General features: G+C 40.7%; 1 protein-coding gene across 1 annotated transcript; it reads left to right on the top strand.

The window, feature by feature from the left end:
- The first annotated feature begins 1280 nt into the window (after positions 1 to 1280).
- On the top strand, positions 1281 to 4592 carry LOC121759279 (U-box domain-containing protein 11-like). Its single transcript, XM_042154814.1, has 4 exons — positions 1281 to 1644; positions 2451 to 2567; positions 2641 to 3096; positions 3190 to 4592. The coding sequence occupies exons 1-4, from the start codon at positions 1330 to 1332 to the stop codon at positions 4258 to 4260; spliced, it is 1959 nt and encodes a 652-aa protein (XP_042010748.1). The 5' UTR covers positions 1281 to 1329; the 3' UTR covers positions 4261 to 4592.
- Positions 4593 to 16273: the final 11681 nt, after the last annotated feature.

The raw sequence follows: 16273 nt of genomic DNA, 5'->3' as shown, positions 1-16273 counted from the left end.
TAAATAGAGAAGAGATATACTAATTATCCTAAATATTTTATTATCTTTATGCAATCCAATCACTCAGAACTAATTACAAATTAAATTATTGTTTTGACTACGATATATACCGTAATCATGATAATAATTACCAATATGTTAGAAACAATAATGCATGTTTTGAAATGTAGTTCACTGAACTAAATGCACCTTACCATTTTTATAAGCTCATTCGCTTTTAATTCCCGAATGTGTTTAAAAATAAAAATTAATTAATAATAGTTTCAAACTAAAATTACAATATTGTTAAAACTGTAATATAAAAATATCAAAAAAGAAAGATTTTTTTTATAACAAGTTAATTAATCTATATGAAAAGACAAGACCAAGTCGCATTATATTCATTATATTATGAAGCCAACATACAACACACGTCTAAAATGATTGCATGACATTCGGAGAAACACAATTTTCTCAACATGAGACAAGTTGAATAGATTTTCGTAGGATGTAATTTTTAAATATATAATTTTAGAATTTAAATATGTAAAATTTCAATTTTTAATAAAATTCATATTTTAATTAAATAATTGGGATTTATTTGAAAGAAGAAAAAGCAAAAAAGTATAAGAAACGAAAAAGAGTAAAAGGGAATAGCATAAGGTTTTGGGTGTACGTAAAGTCTATCGAATGAATGGGGTAAGGAAAATGAGAGGTACGCTTTAGATACTTCAATTACTAAGATTTATATCATTTTTTACTTATTGAAACTTTTATAAAAGTTGATTTTAATTTTTAGACAAAACGAGAATGATTCCATCTTATTCTCTCTCTCTTTATTAATAGTTTGCAATTTGAAGAACATTTTAGATTTATAACGATGAAATTGCAATGAATTTACCAAATCAAATTTAGTTTAGAACTAGTCTAACCAAATTTGGTAGTAGTGCATTACAATTTAAATTAAATAGAGAATAAACGATTATATTAGTATAAATTAAAACCCACGTATAAAATATATTCTTAGACTTATTCATGAATTCGGCAGAAACTGAGAACATGTTTGTGGAATTAGTAACTTGTAATCATCATAAAAAAGATTTTGTCTATTTATATATACATATATTTTATAGAGATAGCATCAATAATGTTATCAAATATCAATAATGTTATCAAAAAATTTAAAATCAATTAAAGAATTGCTTACTTGGTTCCCAAAAAAGGAAAAGAAAAAGTTTGCCAACTGTTACAAGCTCTTAAAAGTTTATTAAACATTATTGAGTTGAATTGCTAAAATGAGAAGCACATTTTGGTTGTAAGCAACGACTCCCCTTTCTCTTCCCCCTCACAATGCCCGGCGGAGAGACCTTGCCGGCGGAATGCGGCGCCACCGCCGCCCCGCTGCGCCTAGTCCGTGACCTTGCCCGGATATCTAGCGCCGGCTTCTCTGGTTTCTTCAAGAAAGACTGCTCCGACTTGGCCCGAAGAGTCTCACTCTTGGCTCATTTGGTCGAAGAAATTAGGGATTCCGCCAAAATTCGCGAAATTGGGGAAGGAGGATCTTCCTCCTGCTACTCCTTCCTCACTGATCTGACAATGGCGCTTCAGGCTGCTAAGAGGCTTGTTTTCGCCGCTAACAACTTCGAGAATTCGAAGGTTTCTTCTGTAAGTGTGCTGGGAAATGATTTTCCCTTCATTTTGGGTTATATTCTGTAGTTTGTTGTTGTTGTTGCATGAATCGTGCGTGCTGCATTTTTTGGAGATTGATTAAGATGAGTTTAGGTTGAAAATGGGATTAAGTTGCTAGTGATCTGAATTTACAGAAACTTGATTTGCGTCTGATCTGATTGTTCATGGAGTTGCTAGTTCAATCATTAGATATCGAGTGTAATAAGGCAGAAACCGAAGCTGTTTTCTTACTGCATATTGCTAATTAGCCTGGTTTTTGGGAGTGGAGGTCAATTTTGGTTGTATGCCTTACTGATTTGAATTCTCTCTTTGCCTGTGTTGTGGGATATCATTAGTTTGAGGTGAGAAAATTTAAGCTGTGTGGTAAAATCATGTATTGAAATTGACAGATCAGCACACTCCCCTCTCAAAAAAATGAGTAAATAAATAGTTATAAACTTTCTAGAGAATTTGGTAGCTATACCATCCGTTGTAATGTACACCCAAACAAAGCGTGTATAGCCGGAGATGAACTATAATTTTTGGGTGTTTCTTATGAGGTGGACATACAGACATATATGTCTGGGAATGGTTCATCTTCCTGGCTACAATAGGTTATGCATTTCTTATTTGATCTGTACAAGTCTGGTTATCTCCAGATTTTTGCAGATCCATTTTGCAGAAACTAGTGCATCAGATTCCCTTGAAGATGTATCTGTTTGTTACCCAATTATTCTCATGCATTGATCTTTTCTAATAGTTGTGTTCCTCTGATAAAGTTTGCACTTTTCCTTTGGTTCCAGGATGGGGCAACAAAGAAAATTTACTTCCAATTTCAGTGTGTGACATGGAAATTGGACAAAGCATTGATTGATTTACCTTATGATGATTTTAACATATCAGAAGAAGTGCAAGAACAGGTGAGTGTTAACTTTGAGTAACTTTATATTCCCACTGGACTTGGTCAACATCTGACATAATCCTCTATCCTAGGTCGAATTAGTTAGGTCACAGTTGAGACGGGCAAGTGAAAGATACGGTGGGCCTCTTACATCAACCATACTGTATAGGGCACTGTCTCAGCCACTGGATAAAGAGATCGATCCATTTCAATCTGGCAGCAGGTCAATTGGTAGTTTACATGTGGAGAATACTGGGATCATTGATCATGAAGTAGGGCAAAAAGTGGAAGACCTCTTGGAAGGAAATGGTTTAGGAAACCAAGCTACAGATATTGATGTCCAAAATGTACAAAGTTTGAGAGATTCATCTGCATCACATGAGATCGGTGCCCCCAAGGATTCCGATTCTGTAAGGATTGAAAGCTCAACCTGCAGCAGAAGTGTCAACGAGAACAAGAAGCTTGAATCTCCTGTTATTCCAGTTGATTTTCTGTGCCCTATATCCCTTGAACTTATGAAGGATCCGGTGATTGTTTCCACAGGGCAGGTAAGATTATACCAACTGCCTTTCAATCTGTTCCTTTAGTGATTCTGATGAAATTAATTCTGATCTGATCCGGTCATCTTTTAAAATTTTCAGACCTATGAGAGATCATACATACAGAGGTGGATAGACGGTGGCAACACATCATGCCCAAAAACTCAGCAGAATCTCCGGCATCAAACTCTCACTCCAAATTATGTCTTGAGAAGTCTAATATCACAGTGGTGTCTGAAACACGGTGTGGAGCAGACGACACCACTGATGAATGGCAGGATAAAAAAGAGTGACGGGTCATTTCGTGATGTTACAGAGGACATAGCAGCCGTCAAGGCTCTTGTTCGTAAGCTCGCTGGCAGGTCCACCGAGGAGTGTAGGGCTGCAGTGGCGGAAATAAGGTCTTTATCCAAGAGAAGTACAGACAATAGAATCTTGCTTGCTGAAGCCGGAGCTATTCCAATTCTTGTCAAGCTATTAACATGTGAGGATGCTCAGATTCAAGACAATGCAGTGACTTCTATTCTGAATCTCTCTATTTATGAAAACAACAAGGGGTTCATAATGCTTGCGAACGCAATCCCATCTATTGTTCAAGTCCTGAGAGCTGGAAGCATGGAAGCTAAAGAGAACGCGGCTGCCACGCTCTTCAGTCTGTCCCTGGCTGATGAAAACAAAATAATAATTGGTGCGTCGGGGGCCATACCAGCTTTGGTTGATTTGCTTCAGGATGGAAGCCCAAGAGGGAAGAAAGATGCTGCAACTGCATTATTCAATCTGTGTATATACCATGGAAACAAGGGACGTGCTGTTAGGGCCGGTATCATCACTGCGCTAGTGAAAATGCTGACAGATTCCAGCAGCTGTATGGTTGATGAAGCTCTGACGATTCTCTCAGTCCTCGCCAGCCACCAAGAGGCTAAGGCGGCCATCGTCAAAGCTAGCACGATACCTGTGTTGATAGACCTTCTGCGGACAGGTCTGCCTCGTAACAAGGAGAACGCATCCGCCATCTTACTCTCACTCTGCAAACGAGATCACAAAAACCTTGCCTGCCTGAGTAGGCTTGGCGCGGTGATACCCCTATCAGAGCTCGCCAAGACGGGCACGGAGAGGGCAAAGAGGAAGGCTAACTCGTTGTTGGAGACCCTTCGCAAGTCACAACAGGTCTAACAGGTTTGCGACGTATACCCTCGGAGACTTATTTTATGTTCTTACCGTGGATTAATTTCATCTGACAGCCAACCCTTAGGATGTGTATCGAAATCAAAGAGACGGCTTACGCATGAGAAACTAAAGATATTTCTCATGCCTTCTTCCATTTTATTTATTTACTTGATTCTTGCACTTTCCCAATTGTACCGTGTTTATTTTGTAATTTATGACTGAGAACAAAACTGATCATTGATTTTATATCTGCTGAGATCAACTGCTGATCAAGTCTCTAAGGAGATGATATGTTTCTGAACATTCATGTAATAAAGGCGTTCAAATAATTGTCTGTATGCAAGGTTTTATTGCAGCATATTACTCCCTCTGTCCGCATTAAGTCACGTTTCATCAACTTATTTCATTCATATTTTACTAAAAATTAATTAGTATATAAAAGTAGGACTTTATTCCACTAATCTATTCAATTCATTTTTCATTACATTTCTCAAAACTCGTGCCGAGTCAAATGTGGACATTTAATGGCGAACGAAGTGAGTATCTACTGGTCAAATTTTCTTAATTACTAGTACGGAGTATAAAATTATTGTAACTATTGATTGTCGTTTTGATAAACGGATTTATATTCTCATTTTGATGCTTCGATATGATGCTTTTCATATTCCTTTTCTCGATATGATGCATTTCATATTATTTCCTCATCCCAAGTCACAAAGTTCTAGTTATGTAGACTGCTAGATTTCTCAAGTTATTGCTTGTTTCTAGACGTAAGTTGGACATAATGGTTAACTTTATGAAGGACTATTTTATCGTTAAATGTTTTAAAGAGAATGTGGGTAAAATAAACTTGTGCAAGCGTGTTCATATGTACATTAATTCTTTTATTTTCTTACATTTATGTAGTTATTCTTAGACCCTGTGATTATTCTCTTAACACAACGATTTGACGATGATTTTGTCTCATGTAAGTGTAAATAATTTTTTTCTTATGAGATCTTTTAGAGCATCCATAACCGTGCTCTTGCCAGCGGCACGGTTGTGGGTCCGGCCCCACTTTTTCTGCCTGCTCTCTGGCAAGAGCACAACACCCACAACTGTGCTCTTCCGCAACGACGAGCACAATTAATTTAAAATTCAATTAAACAAAAACATTTCCACAATACTAAAATTCATTAAAAACCACAATAAATATTACAAATTACAAATAAAATAAAAAAGACATAATTAAAATCCTAAAAATTAAAAATTACATAATTAAAATACTAAAAATTAAAAATTACATAATTAAACTCCTAAAAATTAAAAATTACATAATTATTGGCTAATATTACCCGAGGAAGACTACTCATCCGGCGGCACTAACCCCAAATATTTTTGGAGACCCAATATCATGGTCTCGTGCGTTTGAAGTTGCGTGGGGGTCTTAGTTGACCTATCAGTCATATTGAGTTGGTGTAAGAGCATCCACATCGAGTTGTTCGGGGGTGGAGGTGGCACATAGGGAGCGGGTTCAGGAGCGGGGGCAGATGGAGTCGCGGCGCGACGGCGGCCGGCCGCCGCCTTCTTCCTTCCTTGCGGTCGGCGTAGGGAACCGCTTGGTTCAGCGTCGGGCTATCCAAGTTAGCTCCGGCGAGTTGGCTAGCCACTTCTTTGGAGAATGAAGATGAGAATTGTGTAGTTTGATGTGAATTTTTGGGTGTGAAAGTGACGGTATTTATAGATGAAAGTGTGTATTTTTTGGGGGAAAAAAAATTAAAAAGGTGTAAAAAACGGTAATAAACGGATATATTTTTTGGGGAAGTGAATTTTTTTAATTTTTATAGGTTTTTTTAATTAAAAACCGATTTTAAATAAAAAAAACATTTAAAGGCAACGGGCTATGTCGTTGCCCAATCGCCCAACGCCACGTGTCCTGCTCGCTGGCGCGAGCGCAGCGGCGGCGAGACACCACCGTGCCAGCGGCACGGACGGACGCCGGCTCTTCCGCCATAGTTGTGGATGCTCTTAAGTTTTAAGAGGACGGGTGAGTCACTTCTAATACCTACCTATATATTTCTAGATATCCTATAAGGATTGTAATAATTTGACAACTACATTTATAGTGAACCTATTACAAATATAACAATCATTAGATTTTAGAATTGGATGGCTGATCGCCATGTGGCAGACGATATTATTTTTTTAAAAATGCGCTAAAAGGTAAGGATTTAAGTGAGGTTTATTTACAGATCATAACTCTCAGATTATATTATTATTATGCCTTAGTGTATTGCATTTTACTCGTATGGGTTTTGCATATTAGGGCACCCGCAACGCTGTGCCGTTGCGGTTCCTATACCGTTCCGGCGGAACGGTTCCGCGGCGGCACGCGTTGCAGGCCTCGTTCCGTCGCCATTCCGTTCCCATGCCGTTCCCATACCGTGCCGCGTTCCGTTCCAGAGGAACGCGGAACGAAACGTTCCGCCACGCGCCGAGGCGACGTGGCGGCCTCCCATTCGACGCGTGAAGCCCACTCGCTGCCCCGCGAGTGGGCTTCGTCCCGGTGACGCAATAATTCAATTTTTTTAAAAAAATTCGAATTTAATAAATTTTTTTTACAACGGTAATGTGACCGTTTTTTTATATCCGTTTTGTATTTTTTGTATTTTTTATTTATTTATTTACTCTATAAATACTCCTATTTCATACTTATATCAATCACAAACACACTTCTATTCCTCTCTATTTCCACCCCAATTTTCATCTCAAATCAACTCTGCTTTCCTTCTCCCAAATTTAATCAAACGAATGGATCCTTTTGAACAAATGCGTCAAATATTGGAGACAGCACTGGGCGAATGTGCTTGCTCAAATTCTGCAAAGGCGTCCGGGCAGCCTTCACCGACGAATTTATCCGGAGGCCAAGCACGACCGATTGTCAGTTACTGCTCGACCTTCACGAAACAGTGCACGGATTCCCCGGGATGCTCGGCAGCGTCGATTGCATGCACTGGCAATGGAAGAATTGCCCGGTGGCGTGGAAGGGGTCCTACACGAGCGGCCACAAAGGCACCCACCCAACCGTTATACTTGAGGCGTGAAATTGAATGAATAGTAATTTAAGGAACGGTTAAGGAACGGAGGGTTGCAGGTTCCGTTCCTTAGTTAAGGAATGGAGTAAAAAAGTACAGTGGGACCCTCAAATAGTGGTTTAAGGAACGGTATAGGAACGGTATAGGAACAGCGTTGTGGATGGCCTTATGTATGAATAACTTATTTTGAATGTGTAAACTCCACAATGTATTGTCGTTTTTAATTTCGTACAGATTATAACTCCCAGACTGTATCATTATGTCCAACTTACGTCTCGATTTCCACACAGTGCAGACAAAATAACAACTAATCCTATTCTAAACTTTGAGAGGAGCCAACCTCAAACTAGTAGCTAATTTGGGACTTGATCAAAAGCTACTCAAAGCCTAACGCTTAACCAATTACTAAGCTTAGCAATAAAACAAAATGTGATATAGTAGATTCCTTCTTTCTCTCTTCCCCATACCTTCTCGATTCCCACCTCCACAACACTCCAAAAAGGGGCAGCCCCTAAATCTAAACCTGCAAAGTTAGCACAAACGAGGTTAGAAAATGAACTCATAAGAAAAAGGGGAAGGGAGGGGCGAGCTCGAATGAAAATGGAGAGGAAGCAGCTGATGTGTACAGCCAAGAGGCTGCCTTTTAGGGCAGTGAGACTAGCCATTTTGTCACATTCCCATCTTACACCAAGGTAGGAGTTAGAACAAATGAGCATAGTAGAATGAGCCCAATGTTCATGCTCAAAATGAACATGAATCAGAGCCTTTTTCCCATCATTAAGGCTGGAAGAACAGCCAAGGAGAGCAGCCCCAAAATTTTCACCAATCTAGTAAGAACAACATTATCACAAAGCTCGAAAGGAGCTAAGAAACAGCCCCAAAATAGCATCACAACCTCCCAAAAATCAGGCACAAGATGCCAATATTATGAGAGCTATATAAATAAGCCCCCTCACCACTCCCTCCTTCCCATATTTTCGACAATATCGCAAGAAGTGCAGCGAAGGGGATGGAAGAGGAGCGAGGGCGGCAAGAGATCAGTCCATAACCGAGAAAGGCCACCAAGCAAGGTAACTCGATAATACACCCTCTGCACCACGATAGGCAGCCAAAGAATTTAGTATGCTCGGGCCTTTTAAGAAAAACCCCCGTGTGATACTGTTGATGGATGACAACTATATAATGTATGCTTTGATTTTCGGCACATGTCCACTGAGTACTCTTGTACTCAACCCTGCATGTATTTATAAATGTGCAAGTTGAACGTCAAGAGGAAGAAGTATTGATCAGAGACGATGCTATTAATCAATAAATTGGATTTCTCGACGATTCGTGTCTTCATACACGAAGTCGTTTAGTAAGGACCTATTCCGGTGTACTTTTGTTAAGTGAGAACTTCAAAGTCTCACCATCGAACTCTGATTTAGTTGACATGATGAATTATACTATTTTGAGATATTGTAATAAAATACTTGACTTCTATTTCGTGGTATCAATGGATTGACCTTTCGGCAAGCTCCTTGAATTCTACCCATTTTCTTTCCCCGCTTCTATAACCCCCTGATAAGAGTATTCTAGCCATATTATTTTGTTTAGATATTATAGGGATTTAGCATAATATTCTATTATTATTATTTTGTTTCGATATTATAGGGATTTAGCACATCTTTTTTGTATAATATGTGTGAAGTCTTCCATAATATTCAGTCAATGAATCCATGAATTAATACTTTGGCTCAATTAATTGATCTTCAAGAAACAACCCCTATGGCTGCCGACGAGAGACTCTCACGCTCAGCCACCACTTCGCCGGACTAGTCACCGACCCAAACGTATTGGGCGCTCGACAACACCGGCTTCGTTTCTTGATCGAGACTGAAATATACACGTTGAGGAAGCGATTCCTTAACAACTGGTGCTTTTATCTAGAGCTCTCCATGGATGGCGCAGATGACGTGGCTCCGCCTGCCGGCCTCCTTACCGGAGGCAACGCTCAAGAGTTTCGCCGCATTACATCGCGCTGCTTCTAGATGGTAACCCGCCGCAGCGATAGCAATCCGCGGTTACCCTCGCGCGACACTCCGAAATGCAGCAACCAGCAACGCGACGTTGCGGGGACAGTCGACGCCTCATCGCTAGGGTTTGAAAAGATCATGGCTCGGTTTGACAGGTTGGAATCACGTTGGGAAGCAATCGATCGACGTGTGACAAAATTGCAGGCGTCAAGAGCAGCATATGGACAACAACGCTATGTGGACTTCTATTCCGGATCTAGGCGTCGCCGGACTTGCTGGGATCCGCCCTTCCGAACATCCGGTTGTCATGTGGGAGAGATTCGCGCTCCTCCGCTGCCAGAACCAACTCCACACCCGGTACCAGAACTGTTCTATGGCCCGCCGCATCGTGGAACATCGGACACTCCCGCGTCAAAACACACGACGCGCCCCTCTTTCGGCCCCTGGGGCTTTCTTCACGCTGATTCATCCGTGCCGTCACGATTTCCACCTAGTGCGTATACTGGCCAGCAGCGAGAGCAGCCCCAAAACCGGAACCGGCACCTGTACCCCACATTCCCAAGCTCCCGTACCCCCACACATCCACAACTCGTTCTCGACCAGAAGCCACCGCTGCAGCACGTGCTCGACCAACAACCACAGCCAAGTCACCGCCGCGCAGCTGCACTGCCCCCACCACTGCACATGGATCAGCAACGATCACCATCCTGCTGCCATCCTACGACTCACCTCCGTCAAGCTGAGGCCTGCCTCGAATTGCCCACTACTGTGAAGCAGCCCCTGCTCCAACGCCCGCCCTCCTGTCTACATCCACCGAGCCTCCACTCCGCTACGAAGCTAGTTTCTTGTGAAGAGAATACTTGGGAATTGAGGGTGATTCAAAAGTGTTGAATCAAGTTGACTTGCGGCTCAATGAGAAGAAATTAGTAGATGAAGAAGTACGAGCTATAGAGGTGGATAAAATTGGTGACGATGATTGTAACGCCCCACTTTTCAAACCCTAATTTTCGAACCCTAAGACGATTGTATTTATTACTTTGATTGCCGCAATTAAATGACGAATTGTTATGTGTTTACTTTTGTGACCTAATTTTGATTTGACCGAGTCAAATCCGTTGATTTTATGACGTGGCTTTAATTAATTGTCCTGGAATGAAATATATACATATATATAGCCGTGAATAATATTTTATTTTGGGGAGTGAGGTTTAAATGAGATCATCAATAATTACCTTACCCATTTATTTGGAATTTTTTCAACCACTATTAATGGTTGGAGAGGAATTCTATTTTTCTTGGATTTAATTATTTGTTTTGGGACAATTATCCAAATTAAATCCAAAGCCTAATTATCTTATTTCTTCATGATAAAAAATCGATCCCTGTTATTGTTCTAAGGGAGATTTCGAATTCTCCCAATTTTTGGGAGGAGGGAATATTATTCATTATTTATTTTGATCCCTTATTTATTTCTTTCCTTGATTTAATTGGAATATCCTAGCAAATCTTACCTTACCTTATTTTATTAAAGATTTGGAGATTTTTCCTTGTGGGAGGAACCAAATCACACGCCTACTTCCTATTGATTTGGGAGGATTTTATTAATTTTTTCTGCTCCGTGTTATTTTATTCTACTCCGTGAAATATCATATAAAATCAAAGGCTAATTAATTAGCCATAATTTCAAAAATCCTCCCCTTATTTCTCCCCATGGTTCACGCCAATTCCTTCCCCAAATCTCCTTCAAATATCTCTTAATTAATTCTCCATATCTTAATGCAATTAATTGGAGATTTCATTTTAACTCTATAAATAAAACAAAACCTAACCCTAGCCCCCACCAAAAAATCGCCCCCTCCCTTGAAGTACACGCCCATTCCCCCTTCTCCACTCCTCTCACACTTATCCATCTACTCTACTCAAGATCCCTCCTTTTGGCCAAAAGTTTGTTGAAGAATCAAGAGTTATATTCATTCCTACCGTTTGTTTCGTCCAAAGAATGTAAAATCCAACCTCCATTCTTCATTCCTCTCCATCTAAACATTCCTTGACTCCATCATGCATGTAGAGAGTGTAGGAAATTCAAATCTAAGGGTTTAATCAGTGGGAATTTGTGTTTGTATGCGTGTATGCGTCTTGAACGTAATTGTATGATGAATTTAAATGAATCTTTGGTGAATGACGTGTGAAGTTATGAAAGCATGAGGGTGATGACTCTTTTAAGCATGTTTGTGTGTTCAAAGCATGAGAAGATTGTGTTTGAATGAATAGGGATAAAACCCTAATTCAGATTTAAAAGCATGAAAAAAAAACTGTGAGTTCGGACAGTAGGTTCCGACACGTATTTGACCGACCAAATGAACTCCGTTTCGATCGATTCTTTTTCCTGAGTACACTTCATGATGTCTTCTGTGTTGTATGTGAATTTCAACCCTTTTGGATAAAAGATGAATTTGTGGTGAATTTTTGAAGTTGACTGCGCAATTCTGCCAGAAAATGTTTTCTCGACCAGTAGGTTACGTTTTCTATTTGACCGACCAAAAAGGGGTATTTTGATATGAAATTTAAACTGAAAGTTATTTGATGAATCTACTGCATTGTGGTAAAGTTTTAGCCCCAACGGGAGTCGGGGTGAATTTTTAATGGTTTTTATAAAATGGTTGCGCAGTGCTGCCAGATTTCTATCTTTACAAAAACAACTATAGTGTTATGTTATAAGTGATATACTACATGATATATATATGTGATGAAGTGATGTGATATGCGAAGAGGTATGCTATGATATGATTTCCATAAGTTGATGGGAAAAGGGAACCGTCATGGACATGCATAATATTAAGTCAATGTTTGTAACTAATTGGTAATACACATCATCTAAAAGTGATAACGCGTGCGCGAAGTGTGATAACAAAGGAAAAGCAGTACTTGAGATTCTAAACGGTCGAGGTGGGCTCTCTTTTAAATAAGGACGATGTCCTAAATGCTTTATTGATGAAAATTTCTATGATTATCATGCCGTGATTTGTTTTAACGCGCCTATCTGATGTGGCTTTTGCCACTGTTATATAAATCGAATTCGGGTCCTCGTAGGGCCGAAAACCCTATGAGGATTAGTGTACACCTATGGTAGATCGTGTGCTAGCGTACGGGCTGGCCGGTCTAGTGACCTGGTTTGCGGCCGCATTCCTTGTCATATTGGCAGATATGGTTGACGTCTATGGGAAAATGACTGCGCAGTCGCTATTTTGATCAATGGAAAATATTTTGGGTGCCTCGGGCCTTTCTAAAATAAAACCCTGATGGTTACCTACGTATTGCATGATAACATATACTCTTATTTGAAAATGTTTTCGGCATGAGCCACTGAGTATTTTCATAAGTACTCAGCCCTGCATGTGTTTTCTCTATGTGCAGGTTGAGCGGCGACGAGCGGTTGGTGGTGTTGAGCAGAATTAATAAAATGCTATTGCTGTTTTGAAACTCCGAGTGTCGTTGTGTTTTCACACATGACTTCACTCTTCTCTTGGATGCTTCCGCTGTGATATTTTCCTTATATTTTTATTTAACTATGAAACTGTTTGCTGGGATGTTTGAAAACTTATTATCTTTTGAATAATGTCAAACCTTTAGTCTTTTTATTTATTAAACATGAATACCCTTGGTCGTTTTATTTATTAAACTTAAGTTCTTGGTCAAACTTTTATTGAAACCCTAGTCTTCTATGTCTGTTCATTAAGTCCTTTTAATCACGATCGTCCACTTTTATTAACCCTAAAGGGCGGTCGTGACAGTTTGGTATCAGAGCCTCAGTTCTTTCCGCTCTGGACCCAAGAGTCTTGTTTGAGTCAAAATCTATGCATGTGTAATTTGGCTAAATGATAAACATCGGAAGCTCAACACCACAACTCGTCCCCGCCCAACCACGAAGAATGAGGTAACAAGTATTTCTATGGATTTTGATATGAACTGTGAAATATGGGAATATTACTCTTGCATGAAAGAAAGTACTTCTATGGGGATTTGAGATTATATATCATGTTGAAAATTTTGATTGGAATATGGATTGATGAATTGATAGGATATGAAATTGATATTTGCACTTATGCCGAGATGAATGTTGTTATGAAAATGAACTCGTATGATTTACTCGAGTATGTGTTAACCCTATGGGTTGGATGAAATTATATGATGATGATTTATGTGATTACATTATACCACAATATCTATGATAGTAAACTTGAGCATGCTACTGTACCCAGCTGTAAATTGTGCGGTGAATGCAAAACTTTGCGATAATAATGAACGTAGAGATGCGAAGTGCTTAGTGCAAGGCGAGTGACCTATGGGGAAGTCGACATACTACGACTCGACGAAAAGCGAAAACACACGAACCAATAACCTTGGAATATTCAAAACTTTGACATGATGCTACCGCAAGCTTAAACCTTTCAATATATATATGGTCATCTTCATAGGCATCATGTTCTCGGCATCTCTGTTGAATCTTAAACCCCATTATTTCCTTCTATCCTTGGCATGATGCTGAGTTTTCTTTTCTTTTTTAGATGGCCCAACGGTATTATGCTCTGATGCGTAACCGTTACTCCAGCAATAGGTACCACCCAGTTGAGCGCTACCAAGACTATGAGTGGGATGAGGAGCTCTTCCTTATGTCCTACGTCACCGAGTTTTACAGTAGGTGGATGAACGCCTACGCGTATGGGGGAGCCACCCATCACGCGGGGATCCAAAAGTTCATCCACACCTACCATCTCCCTGGAGCGAGTGGACCGCCCAAGCGTCTGGGTCATTCATATGGTATAGCCCGCCCGAATATACCGCGCGGGGAGATTTGGTTGGCCTTATAAAGGTGCTACTTCCGGCCAAGACAGCTACGTTTGACGGACCACCACGGGACCCACCTCCACATATCTATCCGCCGATTCAAGCCCGCATGTGGAAGAATCGCTGCGATGAGGAGCCACATGTCTCCCGTGTTCCTAAGAGAATTAGACTCAGGATGCGTATCTCGGCCCCTCTAAGAATCGACAGAGAGGTCGATGGGAGGTTTGGGATGACCCCTCCACCCGTAGGTGCCGAGGAGGAAAGTGAGGAAGGGGATCCAGACGAGGAGGAGGAGGTCCCAAATAGAGAGAGCGTTGGAGAGACCGAGGAGAAGGAGGATGAGGATGGGGATAATTAGAAATGATGTCTTGTTACACTTTCCCCATGTTTTGATACTTTACCATTTTGCTTGACCTTGACATTTCTCTTTCCCCGTTGTTTTACCCTTTTGTTTTCATTATGATGGAACTAAGACCTCTTAGAGGCAACGTTTGGTAATTCTATGGAAATTTTTGTCTTTGTTATCATATTGTGCAATGATTTGGTACCATTCCTTATTGTCTAATTGTGCGATTTTTTTTTTCTTCCAACTTATGGCACAATTACCTTTTGCTATACTATATTGAAATTGTCTTTTTCCCAATTGCACAATTACCTTCGACATACTATCTTTGCTACTTGATTGCACAAATTGCTTCATGCCATAATTTGAAATCACCCTAACCATTTCATTATGCAACTGTCTTTTGCTATCCTAATGCACAATCGTATCCTGCCATACTATCGCTGCCTTTTACGTTCGATTGAATACTTGTGATTGCCATTCTACTGTACAAATTGTCTCCTATTGCATTGGTAACAATCACATTTACTATCCTGTTGAGCAATCCCTCATTTGCTACTTTCGACACAATTGCCTCTTGCTACACCCTTCGGTGATTGTGCTCTTGCTATCATTTCATGCAGTTATGTTCGATACCTTGTCTAGCAAAAGCTCCTAATTATTCTATGATGCAATTTCCCTTTGATTTCCACTTTTCACCTAAACCACACAACTGTTCTTGGGATTTCGAATAAATGCAATAATAATTCTCGTGATAATAAATCAGGATGCCGCCAAGACGTAACGTAAGACGTGGGAACCCTGAACCTACCCCTCAGACGATGGAAGAAAGTGTGACTCAACCCATCCCTCCACCACCACCTCCTCCACCTCCGGTCGACCGTGAGATTGTGAAGCTGTTCTTAGATCAGAAACCTCCCGTCTTTGATGGAATGGGAGAGTCGGCCAAGGCCAAACCATGGATACGCTCATTGGAGCGGATCTTCGCAATCCTAGGGTGCAATGATAAGGAACGGTTGAGTTGTGTGACCTACCAACTAACCGAGGCCGCTAACTTCTGGTGGGACACCAGGATGAAGACAATGCCCCGAGATCAAGCAGATGGGATGACCTGGGAAGGTTTCAAGACCGAAATGTATAATAAGTATGTGCCCAAGAGCTATCGGAAAGCAAAGGCGGCAGAATTTTACAATCTGACCCAAGGACGCATGACTGTGACCGAGTATGACTGTGCGCTCAACAACATGACCCGGTACGCGCCTGACCAAGTCGATACTGACGAGAAGCTGGCCGAGAAGTTCCGTGAGGGATTACGGCCTGAGATAAGGATGTCGTTGACTAGTCGTGGGAGACTTCCCTACGCGGAAGCATTAGCCCTTGCGCTAGACATTGAGGCAGCTATGCCCAAGGAGAGGGTGAAGGAAAACACTACCTTGGCACTACCTCCACCACACCACTCCCAAGGGAAGAGGAAGTGGGAGGGGAATGGGACCCCGTACGACAACAGGAGGTACCAGCCCACCCAGAACCGACCACCGTATGGTGGAGGGCAAAACTCATCTAACCAGAGAGGCGACTTCACAATTCTGCCAGAAAATGTTTTCTCGACCAGTAGGTTACGTTTTCTATTTGACCGACCAAAAAGGAGTATTTTGATATGAAATTTAAACTGAAAGTTATTTGATGAGTCTACTGCATTGTGGTAAAGTTTTAGCCCCAACGAGAGTCGGGTGAATTTTTTA

Source organism: Salvia splendens, chromosome 12, assembly GCF_004379255.2.
Source record: "Salvia splendens isolate huo1 chromosome 12, SspV2, whole genome shotgun sequence".
Classification (NCBI taxonomy): domain Eukaryota; kingdom Viridiplantae; phylum Streptophyta; class Magnoliopsida; order Lamiales; family Lamiaceae; genus Salvia; species Salvia splendens.
Note: the sequence above shows the minus strand (reverse complement) of the source record. Positions and strands in the feature narration are given on the sequence as shown.